Source organism: Schistocerca piceifrons, chromosome 3 (genome assembly GCF_021461385.2).
Source record: "Schistocerca piceifrons isolate TAMUIC-IGC-003096 chromosome 3, iqSchPice1.1, whole genome shotgun sequence".
Taxonomy (NCBI): Eukaryota; Metazoa; Arthropoda; class Insecta; order Orthoptera; family Acrididae; genus Schistocerca; species Schistocerca piceifrons.
In genome coordinates this window covers 873,011,383-873,035,625 of record NC_060140.1, presented here as the reverse complement: position 1 = coordinate 873,035,625, position 24,243 = coordinate 873,011,383, and the positions used below count along the sequence as shown (strand labels likewise).

At 41.5% G+C, this 24,243-nt stretch overlaps 1 protein-coding gene across 1 annotated transcript in view; it reads right to left on the bottom strand.

The window, feature by feature from the left end:
- Window positions 1-606: 606 nt before the first annotated feature.
- The window catches only part of LOC124789139 (cytochrome P450 4g15-like), a 64,232-nt gene continuing 40,595 nt past the window's right edge, over window positions 607-24,243 (bottom strand). Inside the window, exons 5-6 of the mRNA XM_047256432.1 lie at window positions 16,336-16,536; window positions 607-1,618 (exon numbers count right to left, since the gene is read on the bottom strand). Of these exons, the coding sequence (XP_047112388.1) occupies window positions 1,178-1,618; window positions 16,336-16,536 (642 nt within the window). The 3' untranslated portion in view covers window positions 607-1,177. The remainder of the gene's footprint in view (window positions 1,619-16,335; window positions 16,537-24,243) is intronic.

Here is a 24,243-nt window from a genome sequence, read left to right as displayed (position 1 = left end):
CATCATGTTGTCACCCCCTTTCTATGTCCCTTTTCACACACACACACACACACACACACACACACACACACACAATTATATATATATATATATATATATATATATATATATATATATATATAATTGGTATGTAAAAACCCGAATATTCGAATGCAGTATTGTGTCACAATTTTAAAGGAATTGGTGAAGAACTTTTGGAGATATACGATTTTGAACAAACGAACATTTGCATTTTTATTCATATAGATAGATTTACTAGTTGCCATTTGAATACACAATCTTTGAAGCTTACTAATATTTTACAGTGTATAAAAGGTAATTAACAGCTGTCATGGACATAAGACATAAAATAAAGGGAGGACATAGAGCTTCTAATCGAATTTCATTTGATGCTGTCAAGAAACAATAACAAGTTATTCCAAACAATAGCAAATTTGACATATATTTATATAACATTAAATAATAATGATTAATGTTTAACTCTTATGGCGTTCCTAGCTCTGTCTAAGACCTCAAACTAGAACAGACACGTTGTGTTTATTAACTTATGTAAAATAATTTTACGTCAACCAATCTTCCAACAAGGGAAGCCATTAGAACATTCATTTAAAATAAAATCAGACAATTATGTATTTAACGTTCCACAAATAAATAAATAACTATAAATAATACCTCTGCTCTTAAAAGAGGCCAGGCATTGTCTTGAATGCTCTACGTTATTGATAAAGTAATCAATTCAAAGTTAGTCTTTAGCGGAATGTGGGCTGTAATGGATCAGCCTGACTAACACTACACACATCTATTGTTCACAGCCCATGCATCTCACAAAATCTCCAGTCTGCCAGTACCCTGCTTGCAACTGAATCAAACCTTATAGAAGTACTTGTCCAACAACATATGCAAGTATATGAATATGAGGGAGAACTGACCGACTAAAGGTTTGAATCAGAGCCCAAGACAAGCCAGCATGACTTTATTGGTTTGAGTTTCCTGAAAAAGGGTATAGGTTCCATATCTGGAGCGAATGTTGTCCACCAGGTCAGTGTAAAAAAAGTGGCAAAATTTGCATCTTTCAGCAAACTTTGGCCTCGCTGAACGGGAAACTACATAAGGATGCAAGTTTTGGTGAGTTATCAACCCTCGTACAAGCAATCATAGATTTAGTCATCCAATGGGATTATGTTGGACGCACTGGTAGGTTGTTTCGCAGTACACAAGAGACCCTGAGTCCAGTGAGGGGTAGTCCAGTGACAGCCAACGCCACCTCTTCCAGCTCTTCTCTGCTGGACCCAGGTAATATGTGAAACCTTCTCAGCACCGAAGCCAACACAGTCTTTATCTCCAGCTGGGCGAAGCGCGCACCTACACACATGCGGGACCCGGCGCCAAACGGTACGTAGCTGTACGGCAACCTGGAGTGGGCAGAACCACCCTCCAGGAAGCGGCCCGGGTCGAACTTGTCTGGGTCTGGGAAGAGGTGTGGCTGTCGCTGGAGCAGGCACAGCGCCAGCAGCACGCAGCTGCCGCGAGAGGCCGTGTAGCGACCTCCCGCCAGCTGGATGTCTTCACTTGCGTAGTGTGGAAGTGTTGGCACAACCGAGAACAGCCTCAGTGTCTCCTGCAACAAGATCAGTTCAGTGCTATCGTCTGCTTAGCGTAATTCAGTGTCTTTTTTTCCATTGTCCGTATGCACAACTACTCATCATAGAAAAAAGACTATACAATAGAATGGGCCTTTTTCAGGCCATGACAAATTTACAAAATGGAGAACGATAGTAAATTGTCAATGTGTCTGCAATTCATAAAACTGGAGAAAATATTTGAACCACTTTCAACCAAATTCATGCAAACAGCCTTTGAGCAACTGGGCACTGATCCAGTCTACGTTAGTAAGCTGAAGAGGAGGTAAAATAGTCCCCCATTCGGATCTCCGTGCAGGGACTACTCAAGAGGACGTCATTATCAGGAAAAAGAAAACTGACGTTCTACAGATCGGAGCGTGGAATGTCAGATCCCTTAATCTGGCACGTAAGTTAGAAAATTTAAAAAGGGAGATGGATAGGTTAAAGTTAGATATAGTGGGAATTAGTGAAGTTCGGTGGCAGGAGGAACAAGACTTTTGGTCAGGGTTATAAATACAAAATCAAATAGGGGTGATGCAGGAGTAGGTTTAATAATGAATACAAAAATAGGAGTGCGGGTAAGCTACTACAAACAGCATAATGAACGCATTATTGTGGCCAAGATAGACACGAAGCACACGCCTACTACAGTAGTACAAGTTTATATGCCAACTAGCTCTGCAGATGATGAAATTGAAGAAATGTATGATGAGATAAAAGAAATTATTCAGGTAGTGAAGGGAGACGAAAATTTAATAGTCATGAGTGACAGGAATTCGAGTGTAGGAAAAGGGAGAGAAGGAAACATAGTAGGTGAATATGGATTGGGGCTAAGAAATAAAAGAGGAAGCCACCTGGTAGAGTTTTGCACAGAGCATAACTTAATCATAACTAACACTTGGTTCAAGAATCATGAAAGGAGGTTGTATACATGGAAGAATCCTGGAGATACTAGAAGGTATCAGATAGCTTATATAATGGTAAGACAGAGATTTAGGAACCAGGTTTTAAATTGTAAGACATTCCAGGGGCGGATGTGGACTCTGACCACAATCTGTTGGTTATGAACTGTAGATTAAAACTGAAGAAACTCCAAAAAGGTGGGAATTTAAGAAGATGGGACGTGGATAAGCTGACTAAACCAGAAGTTGTACAGAGCTTCAGGGAGAGTGTGAGGGAACAACTGACACGAATACGGGAAAGAAATACAGTAGAAGAGGAATGGGTAGCTCTGAGGGATGAAGTAGTGAAGGCAGCAGAGGATCAAGTAGGTAAAAAGACGAGGGCTAGTAGAAATCCTTGGGTAACAGAAGAAATATTGAATTTAATTGATGAAAGGAGAAAGTATAAAAATGCAGTAAATGAAGCAGGCAAAAAGGAATACAAACTTCTCAAAAATGAGATCGACAGGAAGTGCAAAATGGCTAAGCAGGGATGGCTAGAGGACAAATGTAAGGATATAGAGGCCTATCTCACTAGGCGTAAGATAGATACTGCCTACAGGAAAATTAAAGAGACCTTTGGAGAAAAGAGAACCACTTGTATGAATATCAAGAGCTCAGATGGAAACCCAGTTCTAACCAAAGAAGGGAAAGCAGAAAGGTGGAAGGAGTATATTGAGGGTCTATACGAGGGCGATGTACTTGAGGACAATATTGTGGAAATGGAAGAGGATGTAGATGAAGATGAAATGGGAGATACGATACTGCGTGAAGAGTTTGACAGAGCACTGAAAGACCTGAGTCGAAACAAGGTCCCGGGACCAGACAACATTCCATTAGAACTACTGACGGCCTTGGGAGAGCCAGCCCTGACAAAACTCTACCATCTGGTGAGCAAGATGTACGAGACAGGCGAAATACCCTCAGACTTCAAGAAGAATATAATAATTCCAATCCCAAAGAAAGCAGGTGTTGACAGATGTGAGAATTACCGAACAATCAGTTTAATAAGTCACAGCTGCAAAATACTAACACGAGTTCTTTACAGACGAATGGAAAAACTGGTAGAAGCCGACCTCGGGGAAGATCAGTTTGGATTCCGTAGAAATATTGGAACACGTGAGGCAATACTGACCTTACAACTTATCTTAGAAGAAAAATTAAGGAAAGGCAAACCTACGTTTGTAGCATTTGTAGACTTAGAGAAAGCTTTGGACAATGTTGACTGGAATATTCTCTTTCAAATTCTGAAGGTGGCAGGGGTAAAATACAGGGAGCGAAAGGTTTTTTACAATTTGTACAGAAAGCAGATGGCAGTTATAAGAGTCGAGGGGTATGAAAGGGAAGCAGTGGTTGGGAAGGGATTGAGACAGGGTTGTAGCCTCTCCCTGATGTTATTCAATCTGTATATTGAGCAAGCAGTAAAGGAAACAAAAGAAAAATTCGGAAAAATTCGAAGTAGGTATTAAAATCCATGGAGAAGAAATAAAAACTTTGAGGTTCGCCGATGACATTGTAATTCTATCAGAGACATCAAAGGACTTGGAAGAGCAGTTGAACGGAATGGACAGTGTCTTGAAAGGAGGATATAAGATGAACATCAACAAAAGCAAAACGAGGATAATGGAATGTAGTCGAATTAAGTCGGGTGACGCTGAAGGAATTAGATTAGGAAATGAGACACTTGAAGTAGTAATGGAATTTTGCTATTTGGGGAGCAAAATAAGTGACGATGGCCGAAGTAGAGAGGATATAAAATGTAGACTGGCAATGGCAAGGAAAGCGTTTCTGAAGAAGAGGAATTTGTTAACATCGAGTATAGATTTAAGTGTCAGGAAGTCGTTTCTGAAAGTATTTGTGTGGAGTGTAGCCATGTATGGAAGTGAAACATGGACGATTAATACGAGGGTTATCCACAAAGTACATTACATTTTGGAATTAAAAATAAATAAAGTATTGGAAATTTTTTTATTATATACGGATGAAGGCCACACTTAAATACTACTTCTCTACATAGTTGCCATTTAAATTAAGGCACTTATCGTAGCGATGGACGAGCTTGGAGATTCCTTCGTCGTAAAATTCGGCCGCCTGCGACTTCAACCACGTGGTTACCTCTTCTTGAAGCTGTGCGTCGTCATCAAAACACTGCATAGTCAACCACTTCTTCATTGCTGGGAATAAGTGGAAGTCGCTCGGTGCCAGGTCGGGACTGTACGGCGGATGAGGAAACAATTCCTACTTAAATGATTCGAGAACTTCACGAGTGGCATTTGCCGTGAGGGCCCGAGCGTTGTCGTGAATCAGCAAGATCTTTGAGCCCAACTTTCCCCTGCGCTTGTTTTGTATTGTCGTCTGAGGGTGTGCAGAGTTTGACAATACCTTTGAGAGTTTATTGTAGTGCCTCTTTCCATGAAATCCACAAAAATCACACCTTTTCTGTCCGAAAAGACAGTCGCCATCACCTTCCTTGCCGATATTGTCTGCATGCATTTCTTGGGTTTTTGGGGGCAATTTGTGTGCCCTCACTGCATTGACTGCAATTTTGTCTCGCAGTTCGCATGCTTAACCCATGTTTCGTCATAGGAACGATGCGATCGAGTAGTGAGTCGCCATCTTTCTCGTAAGCGTCCAAAAACCTTAACGCTGCAGCCATTCGCTGATTATTGTGAATCTCTGTCAAGATTTTTGGTATCCATCTTGCACAAAACTTGTGGTAACCAAACTTTTCGGTAATGATTTCGTGCAAACAAACTTCGTGAAATTTGTGGAAAACTCAGAGAGTTCCGTTATTGTGAAATTACGGTTTCACGGACCGCGGCATCGACTTTTTCGACAAGTTCGGCAGTCACTATGCTGTTCTTCCACTTCACTCTTCGTCGTGAACGTTAGTTCGGCCATTTTTAAATTTTATGACCCATTGACGCACTCCACCTTCAGTGATTATGTTGTCCCCGTACACTTCACAAAGCTGCCGATAGATTTCTATCGGTGTACAGTTTTTTTGCAGTCAGAAACCTTATTACAGCACGCACTTCACACCTCGCGGTATTTTCAATTAACGCTGACATTTCAAATTGTCACAGTAACTCAACGGAGTACAGCACGAACCTCTCACTAGCACTGCAGGATGCCGACTGAGCGGCGGAATGCCATGACACCAAGATGGCCGCGCTAGCCCCGCCCCTAACGGACACAAACGAAAACGTAATGTACTTTGTGGATAGCTCTCTTAGTTTAGACAAGAAGAGAATAGAAGCTTTCGAAATGTGGTGTAACAGAAGAATGCTGAAGATTAGATGGGTGGATCACATAACTAATGAGGAGTTATTGAATAGAATTGGGGAGAAGAGGAGTTTGTAGCACAACTTGACAAAAAGAAGGGACCGGTTAGTAGGACATGTTCTGAGGCATCAAGGGATCACAAATTTAGCATTGGAGGGCAGCGTGGAGGGTAAAAATCGTAGAGCGAGACCAAGAGATGAATACACTAAGTAGATTCAGAAGGATGTAGGTTGCAGTAGGTACTGAGTGATGTTTGAATCACTTATTTTACTCACATTGTAGTGTTTGCCTCCAGTACAGATAAATTTAAAAAACGAATGGTAGACTTTCACAGATTAAGTTTAAAAGTTATCCTGAAAAATGAATTACAGCAACATTAAAATGCACGGTGACTGCAAGGAAAAGAATATTACACATGGTAACAATGGAGTCATGGAAACAGTTGGGATTTTTTATTTAAAGCAGTTGGAAACCATGACTGGATGTTCAGTAAAAGAAATAAATAAAAGAGCATATGCTACGTGGAGTGCTTTTGGTAAACTGTGTATGATTTTTAAAACTAACCTTTGATATGTTTGGAAGTAAAAGTTTGCGATCACTGTGCAATATCAGTTTTGACTTCCGACAATGGGATAGGGATCGTCAGTTCAAAAACCATCAAATAAACGAGCTGGGAATTTCTAACGGAAGCAGCAAAGCAAAATAATCAGTTAGGAAAAAGACTATAGTAAAACCTGTAATTACGACCATAATGAAAATGAAAGATGTGGCTGACAAGGGTAGTCAGGAGAATCAATGGTACCCTGGACCATGGAAGATCTTTACTGGGTCCCAAGAATTAAGGTACGACTGAGATGATGACCTAATGGCAGATGGTTACACATAATCCGTTCATCATAAGAATAAACCTGATGTAAACAAACACAAACGCCATGATTGGTCAGAAGCCGTAGCACACGTACACTGATGGTGTTACGCTCTTGGAAGTAGGTCCTACTTATGTATTATATATCTTATTACTAAGTTACGTTAAATGAATCTTTAAGATATTCAAATGTATTAACAGCCATCAACGTTTTTCTTAATCACGCTTTAGCTACGCAGTTTTTATTTAAAAAATCGTGTACAGTCATAACCTCAGCAGCGTCGTGCTCTGATTGTCGCGCTATTAATGCGCATTATAACAATGACTGAGGCTGCTTTCTGTTCCGCAGTGAAACACGCGCGCGGAACACATTTAAAAAGTGTCGAGAAATACGTTGTTCTTAATATTTTTCATAAATTTACGGATATAATCGGCTTTCAAGTTTTCACAGCGGTCAGTTGGTAAACTCTCAGTGTACGTGTAGCGCAGTCGATAGCGTACTGGAATGCTAATTAAATGCCGTTATTCGTGCGGCGGTTGAAATCTACATAGAGTCATTTTTCTTCTCGTTCAATTTGAAATACCTACATCTCCTAGTTGTAAAACTCCTCATATTTTTTTTTTATAAATAATGCACGTCTTATTGTTTCTAATTACACATTGGACGCGAAATTCCTGTTTCCATTTCAAATACAAATTTTTAATTATCGATGTTTTAGGAAAGACTGTTTATAGAAGTTGTTTAATTTAAGAAAACGTAACAGTTTAATTTTTAAGGCACACATGGAAAACCAAATCATCTTTATTTGGAACATGTCCACCGTTTTATACCACAGCGGTAGATACTAAACGCGCAAACAAAGCTGACACTAGGCGCGGTGGCTGATGGGAACGACTGCAAAGGCATTTCCGCGGCCCCTCACGCCGGAGGTTCGAGTCCTCCCTCGGGCTTAGGTGTGTGTTTTGTTCTTAGCATAAGTTAGTTTAAATAGTATGTAAGTCTAGGGACCGATGACCTCTGCAGTTTGGTCCCTTAGGAATTCACATTTTTGAAGGCATTTCCCATTTACAGCCGCTCCCATCAGCCAGCGCGCCGAGTGTCAACTTTATTTGCGCGTTTAATAAGTATCGTAGAAACATGAAAAACAATCATTTTCACAGCATCGAGCACTTCATACAATTGCTGCATTGCATGAACGCAATAGAACGGATCTGGAGCCAAGCTGCGGCTTTTGGCCGGAGAAGTAACAAGACTGTGCTGCCACACGTACTGGAAGTAACGCACGCAGCTTTTTCACACGTCAGTGCTAAACGCTGGCGGGATATAGAACTGCTCGTCATAAAAGAAGAAGAGAAAATGCTGCGCCTGGTCGGCATCGTGGATTCTGTTGTTGATAGGATCGTTATCAACGTAGCAGGTGACACTTCCAGAACTGAAATGTATTTCTCGGATCCGGATAAGGAAGGAACTAAGTGATTACCAGACGACTGACTGTAAGTATAACCTTCAGTGGCTACAATATTTAACTATACGGTGAAATCCTTCAATATTCTCTTACGTTACACACAGCTTATGCAGAAAAACTACCCAGTGGTTAAGTCAGGAATTTTCGTCATTCTTGTTTTTTAACTACAACAGTGCGTTAGCTAAAAACGACAACGTGTTGCGGTTTTCGTCTAGTCGTCTAAGGAGCGTATTGTGGGAGATTTGAAATGTATTATTTCATTCTGCTTAAAAATTAAATGACGTTCGAAGCCCGCGCGACCGCTACGGTCGCAGGTTCGAATACTGCCTCGGGCATGGACGTGTGTGATGTCCTTAGGTTAGTTAGGTTTAAGTAGTTCTAAGTTCTAGAGGACTGATGACCTCAGAAGTAAAGTCCCATAGTGCTCAGAGCCATTTGAACCATTTGAACATTCGAAGCTGTATTACTCCTCTGCTTGTCTCTTTTTACGTGTGAACTGCAGCTGGCCACGTCACTGCAGGCTAGCTGTACCAGTTGACCGGCCCAGTGCTGCCCAAGTTAATTGCGCCGGCAAAGCTGTTGTCTCTTATTATCGCTAAGTCGGTGTGCGCGTAACGCACAGCACAAAACTTGCCCGTATTATCGTACTTCACAGTACTCGGGACAGCTTCGCTGCAGTCCCACGTGAAACGGAAATCCAACGAGGTTCCAGCAAACGTGGAAGAATACATAGTGCAATGTTTACATCAGGTTTATTCTTACGATGAACGGATTATAGAAACATGCATAAGCGAATGGGTGTGTGTACTGCAATGAGCAGATGGGGCCTTCATGAACAGTGGATGTCTAGTAGCGGATTGTATATTTATATCTATTGTTATACTGTCAATATTTTGTAAAGTGTTAATAAAATATCATAGAGTATGATAAGTATCTTTTCTGTGTTTCAAAATCACCTAACTTCGAGGCCTATCACAGGATTTAACCTTCATGGCACACTTTCCTCTAGTTAATAACACATTGGACAGGAAATTTATTTACATTGGCCTTGAAGCATGATGAACAGTTTTTATTCTGTTTCGGGGCGACGAACTGATCTGGCATAAACTTATTCAAGATCATCCAAGGGCAGAAACACGAAAATCAATGCGGTTTCCTTCAACCCATTGTGCAATGATCACTTTTCGTGCACAGGAATGTTAACATGTTGATACACAACAAGTCTAGCTCTGAATTATTGAAGGATGATATCAAACCACTTATTTTGCCTTCTCGTAATACTAAGATACAAGCACAGACTGTAAAAAATAGTCCTCAAACGATGATATAGCTTCGAGTTTCACTCTCATTAAAATACAGTGCCGTAAATAACAGCAGCCTTTGGTGAGGTCTTCACGTATCTCATCATTCACAGTTCCTCATAATTGCATGAAACAGCCTCCCACTGCTCGTCAGTCCCACGACGGTGCAGCTTGCAAAGGAACTAAATAATGTTGGTTGTCATTTCAGTGACAATTTGAATGAAGGAAATGAACAATATATTCATTATGTAATGTGCAAATTGTAAGAAAAAGTAATTTTCATGTGGTATACTACATGAAACATCGTACTACTTGTTAAGTTTTGATGTTATTGAACTGAACTACCTGTAAACATGTAATAAAATATTACGATGGACCTGCCAAAACTTTTGAATGAGGGTGGCAAGAAAATCTGTAGTCCTCTTGTATTAGATTTTGCAGACGAAGACTACGAGTTTTATGAATTAGAAAAAAATGAGCTGTTCTAGAATACTGTTAGGTGAAACTGCTGCAAATATTTGTTGAAACGAAAAAGGTATGGAATATCTCGAACAATTATGGTAATCTCGCGTATATTTTACGATTAGGCATCAGTTCCTTTATTCTGATTTCTCACTGCACGGGCGAGGTGAATCTTTATGGGTTTGAGAAAGAGAGAGAGTTGTATGACGTTGCTAAATGTTGGTGCTCGTTTTAGGGTAACATCAACGTGTTCATCCACGCATAAACGTATTGTCGTCTCCCTGATATCTGAACACATAAGCTATGAAAGATGTCTTCTGCAATATCTAATTTTCGTCTCGAAATCCAGTGTGTCCATGAGTTAATTCCTTCCACCAACAAGAATGATTACTGAGTCTAGAGCTTTCCCAACGTTTACAGTTCACTATAAAATCACTAAAAACGATCTAAGGACAACATGTAACTACCTGGAAATTTACGCCAGAATGCATGAACCTATGACCAACTACAGTCACGTTCCATTCTAACTCAGTTTTCTCAGTTACTTCTTTCTGGAAAAAAGTATCTACGGTGATGGAGCATTGTACCCTGCTCAAAGCTTTGTATACATAACTTGAAACAACACAGAGTGTATTCAAAGGGGTGTCAATAAATTTCTGGCCACATAGTATGTAAGAATTAATGAAGTGGCAATTGACTATCATTTTTATTGAAAATGGTGTGTAATGTTGTATGTTTTCCTGCTAAAGAGGTAGTGTGTTTTATGACACAGAAACCATTAAGGAGGTTCCGCAAGGTTCAGTCTTAGTTGCAGCTGGTACATTACGAGGATATGTGTTTTTCCAGACCAGAAATATGGTAAAGATATTTTGAAAAGAATGCAAAATCATTTTTTCACGTTGAGTCTCTCCCTTAATTAACAAAAATAGGCTGCTGTACATCCCGTTCAGCATGTCAATGGGCATAGCACCAAAAATAAATTTAACAAATGGTCAAGAGTTGTTCAGGAGCATACAACCTTCTAAATATTCCGGCTTACATACAGCGGGAATCACCTAACACTAGCACCGCACCTAACATTAGCACCGCAAATATTTCAGATCTGGAAGGCGACTTTCACGGAACTGAATTGTAGGCAAGGACACGTATTTGCAGCCAATACATATTTTGCGACGTTTACGAAAATGCAGTTATTTACAATAGTTACAAATTTTTAAATAGTATCACGCTTATTGACAGTGATATCCTAAAAGTAACGTAAATGAGAATGTCAACGGTGTTCGTTGTAGGAAGGTATGCAAGTTGGTTACTAGTTATCGTATTGTGAACCTCTTATATGCTAGGCGACGATGTTATGTTTGTATACATTGTGTTGTGTGTACACTGCGACGGTTCTGTCACTGTGTGATAGTGGGCGCAGTAGGATGTACTTGGAAGATGGTATTTCCCAATGCGGAAAGAGAGGATACACTCATGGTTTATAGTGAACGTAGAAATAATGCTGTTCGTTCGTGTACTGTGTACGCTGGAAGATTTCCCCAATGGACGTTGATGATCACGATAATTATTTGTGAAATTCTTCAAACAATTACGTGCAGGCAGTAGTGTAACGCCTAAAATATGTAACAGAATGGAATGTGTGACTGGAGAGGAGGGTGAAATTAATGTTGTGACTGCTAGATAAGCAAAGTAGTTCCCGTGCAATCCCACGTCATGAGTCTGGCGTTCTCCATCGTTGTAAGTTGCCATATTTCTCTACAGCAAGTGCTGCATGGAAATGATTTTGCGAATCGTGTGAACTTTTGTACATGGGCATTAAGACATGCTATTCCGGGTGTGTCATGTATCTTGTTTACAGATGAAGGAAAAAAAATGGTTCAAATGGCTCTGAGCACTATGGGACTTCTGAGGTCATCAGTCCCCTAGAACTTAGAACTACTTAAACCGAACTAACCTAAGGACATCACACACAACCATGCCCGAGGCAGGATTCGAACCTGCGACCGTAGCAGTCGCGTGGTTCCAGACTTGTCATATACAAGTAAATCTCAGAAACGTACACTACTGGTTTGTTGACAATACCTGTCGGCTTCGTCAGGTGGTACGTCAGCGTCCATGAAGGTTCAACGTGTGGTGTGAAATAGTGCACCATTTCTTCACAGGCCCGTTGTTCGTAGATGGAACACTGAATTCGCGGAAGTATTTCAATCTTCTACCGGACCATCTTCCACACATGTTACAAGACGTTCTCTTTCAGTATCGGAGGAAACTGTGATATTCATATGATGATTGTCCGACTCATAGTGTACGAATTACGACTATGTTTTCAATGATCGTTTCCAAATCTGTGGATTGGACGAAGCGGACCTATACCTTGACAGGCCTATTCCCAAATCTGATTCCTTTGGATTTTTTTTTTTTTTTTGTATGGGGGAAGCTGAAAGACACTGCCTACAAGGACATACCAACCACATTAGATGAGCCGGCTGGTGTGGCCGCGCGGTTCTAGGCGCTTCAGTCTGGAACCGCGTGACCGCTACGGTCGCAGGTTCGAATCCTGCCTCGGGCATGGATGTGTGTGATTGCCTTAGGTTAGTTAGGTTTAAGTAGTTCTAAGTTCTAGGGGACTGATGACAACAGATGTTAAGTCCCATAGTGCTCAGAGCCATTTGAACCATTTTGAACCACATTAGATGACATGAAATGGCGTATTACTACTGCCTGCGCTGCAGTTTTCACTGCAATGCTAGAACGTGCGCAGCAATCATTGCATGGCAGACTGCAACCTCGTATTGACGCTGGTGGTGGTCATTCTAAGCACAGGCATCGGTTCTTTATTTGTCCGACCCTGCAGAGGCACTGTATTCACTTTTGCTTGTCTTTCGTTTGCCCAAGCTATGTCCCATTTAACAACAAGACACCACTTGAGGCGTATTAACATCCGTATAGTGCTGCATGTACGCACCCACGTCTAATTCACATTCGTTTATGCTACCACATAGAACAAGCAACGGTCGGTGTTTAGAATGGTCAGACTACGATATCTCGTAAACTTCTTGCACTATGCTCCTACAACAAATAGCACTGAGATTTTAATTTACTCTTCTTTCGTTGTGGTACTGTTAATAGGCATTGTTCCACTGAAATATTTGCACCTATTGTAAATAAACACAGATTCGAAACTGATAATAGCCCGTGTACTGGCTGCAAATACGCGCCCTCTCCTACAGTTCAGTTACGTGAAAACGGCGTATCAATAGCTCCTTCCATGTCCGAAATATTTGCGGTGCTAGTGCTAAGTGATTCACTCTGCATACGAGCACATGACAATTTAAACTGAGTGAAATATTTTCTAGAAAACTTATTAACTGCTAACATCTGTAGCTTGGACACTCCACGCCAATGAAAATCTCATTAAGATAACATTCTATCTATTTTTATTTGGCATCGTTTCGAATAAAACTCTGCTGAAATTTACTCCACGAAACCAAGCCATAAAATATCTACGGGGTCATGTATTACCTTTTCGGAAAACGATCTTAGACTAGTAGCGAGCTATCTTAGTAGTTCGGCGCCTTACCTCTCAGGGCTCGTGACTCATCCTTTCCATCAACGAGAACTGACAGTAACAAAAATTTGTAATTTGGGATTTTATGATGAATTGAGTGATACTGAAATCATTGTTAACAATTTCTCAGTGCAAGTAACGTCATCAGCTTCTCAGTGCAAGTAACGTCATCAGCACAGCTGAAGCTGTATATAAATGTTTAAACAGTAAATATAAATAAGAGATTCTGTTCTTGGCGTCCAGCGTGGTAGGTGGATTCCCAGTCTCTGCTCTCTTGCTCGCCCGGCCGTTCTCACACTGTGACCATCTGGTCGGTCGTTTGATAAGTTTGCTTTGTGATCCTATCTACTTGCAACAAAATGTTCCTATACTGTGTATTAAAACCTGCCAACAAAGAATGTAATAAACGTGTGCAGCGATGTGGCAAAAACGCAACAATATTTCTACGTCCTATTTTGTTTCTCTTCATGGAACGCCATCCTATGCTTACATCACAGCGAGCTAATGCCTGGCCGCGCACGGCGAGAATTACCACTACTCGTCTTTGTGCTTGACAAATCCTATCTTGGCCACCAAGTTCACCGGATCTCTCCCCAATTGAGAACGTTTGGAGCATTGTGGGCGGGATACTGCAACTAAATCGAGGTTTTGACGATATGACGCGCCAGTTGGACAGAAATTGGCACGATATCCCTCAGGGGGACATACAGCAACTCTCTCAATCAATGCCAAGCAAAATAACTGCTTGTACAAGGGTCAGAGGTGGACCAACTCGTTATTGACTAGCTGAGTTTGTGAAGCTTTCTCTCTTGAATAAATCATCAGATTTTCTGACATTATACCTCACGCCACCGGACTTTTTCCTTCAGAATCTTTTTCTTCAGAATCTTCAAGGTTCTAGTTCACCAACCCGGACGGCGAACACTAGAAACAAAGAGGAATTAATGGATCGCATTCAACATGCCGCCAATCACATCAGGGCAATGCCACGAATCTTTGAAAGAGTTCGGCAAAATACCGTTCGACGTTACCAAGCTTGTGTCGCGCCAGACGGTCGCCAGCTCGAGCACCTGCTTTAAGTAAACAATGCCCTAGCTACAAAAAAGATCCTTTTCAGGCCCCAACCAATTTGTTACAGGGTTTCTGTACGCGAACTAACAGCTGCTGACGGGTTTGTTCCCGGTACGTCTTATGAAATTACAATGGATTGTGTAGGGACCCAGGCGGAAACGCCCACAGGCCGCCAGGATGGAAAGGCTGGCGCGCCACCACCGAGCGTGCGGGCTGGCTTGGATACATCGCGATCTCCGGCAGGCAATGCATTCGCGGTCATACTTTGTCCACAGCATCCGGCAACAGGGCAATCCGGCGGCCAATCGGAGCGCGTGGCGCTAAGATTCCGTAGTTAAAAAACTGTGCGCTGTCGACCTACAAAACATTACTAATTTTTGATTCCTACTGGCATCAGCTACCCAGGTTAACCGAGCTGTTCTAGGTGCTTCAGTCTGGAACCGCGCGACCGCTACGGTCGCAGGTTCGAATCCTGCCTCGGGTATGGATGTGTGTGATTTCCTTAGGTTAGTTAGGTTTAAGTAGTTCTAAGTTCTAGGGGACTGATGACCTCAGCTGGTACGTCCCATAGTGCTCAGAGCTATTTGAACCATTTTATCCAGGTTAAAGTTTTTCTCCACCCTGTATGTAGGCAGAGGTAGTAATAGTATGACTTGATGATATCTATGATAAACAATAACCAGTGTTCTATCTAGTTATGGTTCTCAAAAACGTTTACCACAGACGTCGAAAACTAGTTTTTTGGGTAAAGACCAAAATTTTCCACTGCCAGTAAAACATTGGATAGCTGAAGTCTTCGGAGAGACGACCTCATACAATCAGATGCATACAGCGAATTGGGAGGGGAACCAACAGAGGACACATACACGCATCACTAGCTACTACTTTTGCATTTTACGAAGCACAGTAGGGTTTGCAACAATTCCATTATCCTTATTTACTAAGAAGTATGGAGTAGCCTTGCACTGCATGAATAAGAACAGCAACTTCAAAGTGCTCCCAGAACGTGAGGACACAAGATGGGCTTTAAGTCACTGTTTATATGACGTTCTGAGTAGTGAAATGTCTACCTAATTCATACTGTGTGCAGTGAAAGTCATCAGTCATCCTAAATCCATTTGTACAAGAACATTTGAATGTGGGACGAGCACTACTGGGAACTTTCCTGATATTTTAAAATATGTGTCAGGCAATGTATGATCAAAAAGTCTGGGACTGTGTTTATAATTTTGAGTCGGGAAGGGGGGGGGGGGGAGGGTCAACAATAAAGACACAGCTATTACCAATGAAAACAGTAAATTGGACGATCAACAATAAAGACACAGCTATTACCAATGAAAACAGTAAATTGGACGATCAACAATAAAGACACAGCTGTTACAAATGAAAACAGTAAATTGGACGTTTGAAATGCAAAGGAGGATTTCTTCGACTCCAAGCAGGATAATGTATGATTGCGATACTTTATGTTTAACCAATTTTCGAAAAAACTAACAAAAATTATCTTAGAAATCCTCTATAAATTACATCCTTAACTTGTGCAATGTAAAATTATCGTAACATAAAATTATGTCAATTTAGTTACACACCACAGCCTATCACAAGAGTCAATATTACTCAACATTTAACTGAAGGCCATATAAAAAAATATCAGTTACAACAGGACTTCCCTGCGGTCTGTCAATCGGACCATGTCTTAAAACTGCCCGTACGAGTGAAACTAGCTCTATTAGTCTAGAGTTTAGTGTGCCTACCTTGACGATGCTGTCGATGACAGTCAGCTGTGTGAGATCCTCCAAGGTGCAGGGCCGCAGATAGTCGTCTCCATTCCCAAAGACGGCGTCGAGCTCTTTTTGAGCGACGTCCTGCCACTCGGGGTGAAGTCCCAGTAGCGACAGGGCGAAGCCCAGCGTGGAGGCAGTCGTCTCTGTGCCCGCCATGGCGAACGTGCATACCTGTCCAGCAACGAAACAGTGTCAGATGCGGCGCCTCCCAATTGGCACTGGGGTCCTTAGCGACCCAGCAGTGGATACGTTGGCAAGGATGGAGAGGGCTTGGGGGGTGGGGGAGGGAATCGTCCATGTCCTTCTCCTGAAGCTAAAGTACAAAACGCCAGGATGACCAGATTAAATTTTGGACGCAGCCTCTCCCTAAAACGAGTCCAAAAGTTTTGAGCACCACAACACCTTTGTCACTACTGTGCAGCGCAAGGTCACTTCAGATGGGTTTCAAGCGTCTAGGGCTATAATTGTACAGATTGTAGAGGACGCTTAACTGAGTACTTTAGGATAAAGGATTAATAGATGCAAATGCGTATTTGGTTTGTATTAACATCAGAACTTGGGCCTTACAGCACCAATAAGGCTCACAGCAACTCTTCAAAATGGCAAACATAGTCTCAACACACACACTACAATGATATGAAAAATTTTGCCATACTGAGATTTTCTTGTTATTTATTGCACAATTCGTCTTTTCCCTGAGGCTTTGCCAATGCATGAATTCAACACATGTAATGAACACATCTCCTAATCCCCTTTCTGTATAAACCTCTTTCTCCCTCAATCCATCGATTTCATTCCCACATCGCCATCTGCCTTTCTCCTCCTCCCCCTCTCTGTCCCTTTATTTCAACCTCTCCCTCTGATCATATGTTTCTTCCCCATCCCTTTGAATATATCTCTCCCCTCTCTTTTTCCATCTTTATATCCCCCACCCCTTTTCCACCTGCCCAATACCCCTCTATATTTTCCACATACCTAGTGCATCTCTCCTTCTTCCCTTCTCTCGGTCCATTTCCTCCTCTCTCACTCTGTCAATCTCTTCTGTCTATCTCAACTTGTCCTTAGTAAAGCTCATTGGCAGGTGTAGCCCGTGCAATACAGTTCAATAAACCAGGCCACTACTATTTCCACAACATGCCTGTCATGGAGGCAGGCTACACATCAGGAGCTTGAAAAATTATTTGCTCGCCACCTGAAATGCAGGCAACCATGCAAAGCATATCCATGAAGCAGGCCAATACTGCAACACACTGTACCTGTCATAGAGGGTAGTCTATAGGCCAGGGGCTGGAAAAAAAAATTTTCTGTGTCTCTGCTCCTACTGGAGCTAGGCAGTTATGAACCCCACAGTCCTGATACTTTTGAGATCAATTGTTTCTGAGCCAAATTTGGTTGAAGTCGATCCAGGGTTTGGGAGGAGATCCCACACATACACACATTTGGATTTAGGCTTTATACATAGCAATAGAGAGGGACACTTAGGACCCTATTCAGTTTCTTCTAGGATTCCATGCACCAACGATTTTGTGCAGCACTACAATCAAAAAATCTCTAAGACATCCGATGATATGCTGGTCACTGGAGAAAAACACTTCTTCCAATCCAACAGAAACAGCATCCATTGTTCAGGTTTTTAGAAATTAATAATGAAGTGAGATGGTGCTTCATTATGTCGTAGCCAGAACCTCTCTCATTACGAAAGATGCAATCTCCAACAACTGTGGCAGAACATTTTCAACAAACTTCTGGTAACGTGCACCATTCAGACTGTGCGGCAGCAAATAAAATCCTATCAGTTGAAATTGTATAATTTCAGGCCATTAGTAGGTAGAGAATCCTTGGTGGTGATTAGAGAGGAGTGTAGCATATTGGCTTTTCATCACACCATACATGGTTGTTGCGGCATTTGGAAACACCGTCACGTCACATCTATGGGCACTATAAACTGTAGGAAGATGGACATTTCAGTAATTCACTGTGCACTGGATTATCCATTGAAAGAATTGAAGAAATCAGTGTTCAAAGTCATTTGGCACCATTAGTTGCACACAGTGTTCACTATAGGGGTGTAATTGCTGGTCTGGTGATGTACTCTCCACATGCTTTTCTTTGAAGTGTGCATTTCGTGGGCAAGATGATATACAGTTATTGATGAAATTTTTCCCTTTCGAACAATTCTTTGTCAAAAACGTTGATATGATTACAAGATTGAAGACGCAGTTACTCATATTTCTGTCCATGTCGATAAATTTGTTCCAATTAAAAAGACACCTGACGAGAAATTTTTCTCTGAACAATCGTTTGAGTTTCTGGCCCCTACATTTTGCTACACCATATCTGTAAGTTCCTGTAACAGGTTACGTTCTGTCTTCGATACCCAGGGATTAACTGTAGACAGCGCCGTGCAAAGCATCATATGCTATTGTGTGTGTTTTTCAAGATAGCGCCACCAATGCCGAAACGACAGGCAGCTATTTCTTATGAAACTTTAGTTTACAAACACATGCCTCACACGCATTGCTTATACAAGTCCTCACATCACACGTTTTCGGTCACTGATTCCTCTCCAAATTCTCAGTTTAGGATCCTCTACGATCTGTATAATTTTTGGTCCTAAAGATATGGGATCACCTCTATGGTCAAAATTTTGATTCTGCGCATCACTGATAGTGTTTTTCACACTCAGGAAGTCCAGGAAAGGAAGGATGCTACTATCGTTACTGGGAGTGAATGAAGGAAGGATACTGACCATATCTTTCCTGAAGAACTCATCTATTATTTCGTTTGAAATGATGTACCATAACCATTGACTGTACCATATAAACTGTAGTCGCCAGAAGCGATTTGAACCTCACTACTTCTAAATATGAGTCCCATCTCATTTCACCCAAACGAGGATCTATGAGACCTCAAAGATATTCTAATATCGAGAGGATACGAATGTACCTGTCACTTAATATCACTTACGGTGGAAAATAAGTATTTTGAGAATTGAAGTTTAACAAAAACATGCTTCGAACCTCCCGTGTTAGAAGACAAGCTCAACGTTTTTGCATCGCTTAGAACTGAAAGTAATGTTTTAAGACAACTGAGTCATGAAGATGGTGTAAGTAGTTTCGTTAGTATCAAATGTAGGTTCAAATCAATTAACGAATAAGATTAAACTTCCAATTTAAAGTTGACTATTTGGGAAAGTATTGCTTTTGTATTAATATAGGTAAAATTTGCATGGCTGACGCATTCTTTTTGTTTCCTCGTATTTGACTAAAAAGTATGTGTGCTTATACACTGCCTGATTAAAAAAAAGATGCACCCAGAAGACATGGTAGGAGGCCATGTAAATGATTTAGAGTTTCACTTCTCTATGACAGATAGAACGGCCACTAGTGTGCACATGTGTTGTTCGTGTTTAGTGTTGTTACCAGTTTTGGTAGGGTGTGCAAGGGACGTGTAGAGAGTCAGATGATGAGTGATAGGCCTGAAGAACACTATGGTGCCGCGCAGATTAGAGGATGTCAGAAAAGTGAAGAAAGAGCTTGAGTTTCAAGTGGTGCAGGACGAACACAGGAAGGGAGTAGACATAGGAACAATCAATATTGTATTTGTAAACTCCGTAGCTGTGTTGGAAAAGAACCAGAGCTGCAAGTGCTAATAGAAAGCACTGAATCCCAAATCGTTATAGGTATGGAAAGCTGGCTAAAGCGGGAAATAAGTGCAGTCGAAATTTTTACGAAGGACCTAACCGTGTTTAGAAGCGATAGATTACATACAGTTGGCGGTGAAGTGTTTATTGCTGTCAGAAGTAGTTTACCTTGTAGTGAAATTGAAGTTGGTAGTTCCTGTGAGTTAGTGGGGGGTGTTTGAAGTGGTAGGTACAAAACGTCGTCCGAAATAGTACTGAGCGTCTTGTCAGAAAATTATTTCGGACAATTAGTTCAGGAGCCCATTCGAAGTGTAAATGAATGCGAAAACGTACTTGACCCCTTAGCAACAAATAATGCTGACCAAATAGGGAGCATTATGACAGATACTGGGATTAGTGACCGCAAGGTGGTTGTAGCTAGATTGAATACCGTAAATTCCGAACTCATCAAAATATACGCAGAATCCATCAATTTAAAAAAATCAGATAAAAATCAACTTGGCACCTTCCTAAGAGACAGTCTCCATTACTTACAATCCGACTAACGGAGCAAGATAGCGCAGTGGTCAGCAAACTGAACTCCCATTCGCAAGGACGACGTTTCAAACCAGCGTCCGGCCATCCTGGTTTATATTTTCTGTGATTTCCCAAAATCGCTTAAGGCCAATGCCGGGATGATTCCTTCGAAAGTGCACGGCCTCTTTCCTTCTCCATCCTTCCCTAATTCGAGCCTGTGCTCCGTCTCCCGTCTCTAATGACTTCGTGGTCGACGGAACGTTAAACACTAATATCCTCCTGCTCCTCCAGTCTGACTACGTAAGCGTTGACCACATGTGGCTTCAATCCAGAGAAATAGTGTCGACGCTAGTTGAGAGATATATAATAAATGAAATAATAAGAGGTGACATTGATCCCCCATGGTACACAAAAAAGGCCTGAAAACTACTGCAGAAGCACCGAAAAAAGCATGAAAAATTCAAACGAACGCAAAATCCCAAGACTGGTGAAGCTTAACAGAAGCTGGAAATTTAGCGCGAACTTCATTGCGAGATGCTTTTAATAGTTTCTCCAACGAAACTCTGTTTCGAAATTTGGGAGGAAACGCAAAAAGATTCTGGTCATAAGTGAAGTACACCAGTTGCAAGCCGCAACCAATACCTTCACAGCGCAATAACACTGGTGACGTTATTGATTGACACTGCCACTAAAGCCTAGTTACTAAAACGGTTTTCCGAAATTCCTTCACAAAAGAAGACGATGTAAATATTTTAGAATTCGAATGTAGAACAACTCTCAGCATATGTTGCTTAGAAGTAGATATCTGCTGTGTAGCGAAGTAGCTTAAAACACTTAAGAAAAGCAGGGCTTCCGGCCAGATTATATACCAGTCAGATCCCTTCCAGAGTGTGCTGACACAATAGCTCCATACGTAGCAATCATATGCAACCGCTCGCTCGTACGAAGATCCGTACCCAAAGACCTGAGAGTCGCACAAGTCACAGCAATAACCAAGAAAGAAAGGAGGAGTAATTCGTTGAATTACAGGCCGATATCACTAACATCGATTTACAGTAGGACTTTGGAGCATATGCTGAGCTCTAACTTGAATCACCTCGAAGAAAACGATTTACTGCCTGACAGCCAACATGGATTCAGAAAATATCGTTCTTGTGAAACACATCTGTGTCTTTTTTTTATTTCTACGAAGTAATGAGTGCTATCGACGGAGTCGTCAAACTGATTTCATATTTTTAGATTTCCAGATGTCTTGACATCGTTCCTCAAGAGCAATTTTTAATTAAATTGCATACCTATAGAGTATAGTCTCAGCTGTATGACTGGATTCGTAATTTCCTGTCAGGAAGAACACAGTTCGTAATAACTGACGGAAAGACGTCGGGTAAAACAGGAGTAATATCTGGCGACCCAATGGAAGTGCTATATGCCCTCTGTTCCTGATCTACGTAAACGATGTAGGAGACAATCTGAGCAGCCCTCTTAGATTGTTTGCAGATGATACTGTCATTCGCCTTCATGTAAATTCATCAGATGATCAAAACTAATTGCAAAATGATTTAGACAAGATATTTGTATTGTACAAAAAGTGGAAGTTGACTCAATTATGAAAGTGTGAAGTCATCCATATGAGAACTAAAAAGAAACCGTTACACTTGAGTTACGCGATAAATCACACAAATCTAAAGGCTGGAAACTCAACAAAATACTTAGCGATTACAATTACGAATAACTTAAATTGGAGTGAACACATGGTGTGTCGTGGGACGATCACTCTGTTTTTAAAATAATTGAAAAGCCACGATCGCTTCAGTCGTTTATTAGGTGACCGGTTTCAGCACTCTGAAGGTGCCATCATCAGATCTGAAACGTGGATTAACATTTATAAAACCATATGGACATCATGGCATATGAGGCAGACCATCTGATAAAATAATTGTCACAACCAATAAAAAATAAACTGCTCTCATGATCGTTCTTTCCATAAAATATAGAACTGAAGTCACCAGATGAAACTACCACTGCTCGCCTAACACCCGTCGGCATCATCACTGCAGTGCATTATTTTTTATTGGTTGTGACAATGATTTTATCAGATGGTCTGCCTCATATGCCATGATGTCCATATGGTTTTATAAATGTTAATCCACGTTTCAGATCCGATGATGGCACCTTCAGAGTGCTGAAACCGGTCATCTAATAAACGATTGAAGCTATCGTGGCTTTTCAATTATTTTAAAAACTTAAATTGGAACGATCACATAGATAATGTTATGGGGGAAACAAACCAAAGGCTGAGATTCATTGCAGAACACTTAGAAAAGGTAAAAGCTTACACTATGCATGTCCGCCCTCTTCTGGAGTTCTGTTGTGCGGAATGGGATTGACATCGGATAGTATTCACGGACGACATCGATAGAGTTCAAAGAAGGGCAGCTCTTTTTATATTATTAAGAAGTAATAGAGAGAGTGTCACGGATATGATACACGAACTGCGATGGCAGTCGCTAAAACGAAGGCGTTTTTCGCTGCGGCAGGACCTTTCTCATGTAATTTCAATCACTAGCTTTCCCCTCAGAGTGTGAAAATATTTTGTTGCCACCCACCTAAATTAATGATCATCTTAATAAAATAAGAGAAATCAGAGCTTGCAAGGAAAGACTTAAGAGTGTTTTTCCTGCGCGCTGTTCGAGAGTGGAACGGTAGAGAAGTAGCTTAAAGGTCGTTAGATGAACTCTCTGCCAGGCACTTGATTCTGAATTGCTGAGCAATCATGCATACGTAGTTCGTGTGACACAGGGTTATCAGCAAGTTACAGAGTCTGAAAGCCGCCTCGCCGTTGGCGACTATTTGGCCGGCTCATCGATTGGGACAATATGCAGACGTGCGGGCATTCGGATGTGACAGTGGCCTCTTGTTTTGGACTGCATGGGAACAAGACGGCAGGCACGCTCGTCGTCGTTGTTACGGTCGAACACGTCTGACGGCTACAAATTAAGATCGCCGTGTTGTGTATCAGGCAGATCATAAGCCCTTCATAATTGTACCCGCAATTTGAGGACAATTCCCCGCAACATTCCTTTATCATCCCGCACCATTGTTCGGAGAAAAGCAGCAGACGGACTTGTGAATTACAGTGAGACCTGAGTTTCTCCTGGCGCATACAATTTTCAAACAACTTACGGGAATTCAGCCAGGTAACATTAACAGCGACCGCCGATATTTCGGCGGGAGCACACCCCACCTTTTTCAAGGCAAATTGCAACGGATAGGCGATGTACAGGCAAATTTAAAACCTCGGTTCTTGGATAATACAGGAAAGATAACACACACTAAACACTAGTGCCACCAAAGATTACCAAAGTCAGAGATATCGATAGTGAGACTACGAACGAGCAGGTGAGTTAACATTGACTCTGCCCCTCCGTTTTTTGACAAAGGAGAGAGCAGGTACACAAGGAAGGGGTTCCTTTCTGTCCTATAGTGGGTAATATCGGCGTGCCGACATACCGTGTAGCAAAGCATCTTGCTTCTCTGTTCAATCCGCAAGTTGGCCGGTGTGAACATCGTAACAGGAACTCAGCTGATTTCTTACGTCGTTTGGAGCGACTGCGGTTGAATGACTAATATTTTAGTGAGTTTTGGTGTCTCTCTCTCTCTTCACTCGCGTTCCTCTGTCTGATTCGTTGCGGTTAATTGAGGTTAGGTTTGGTGCCGAA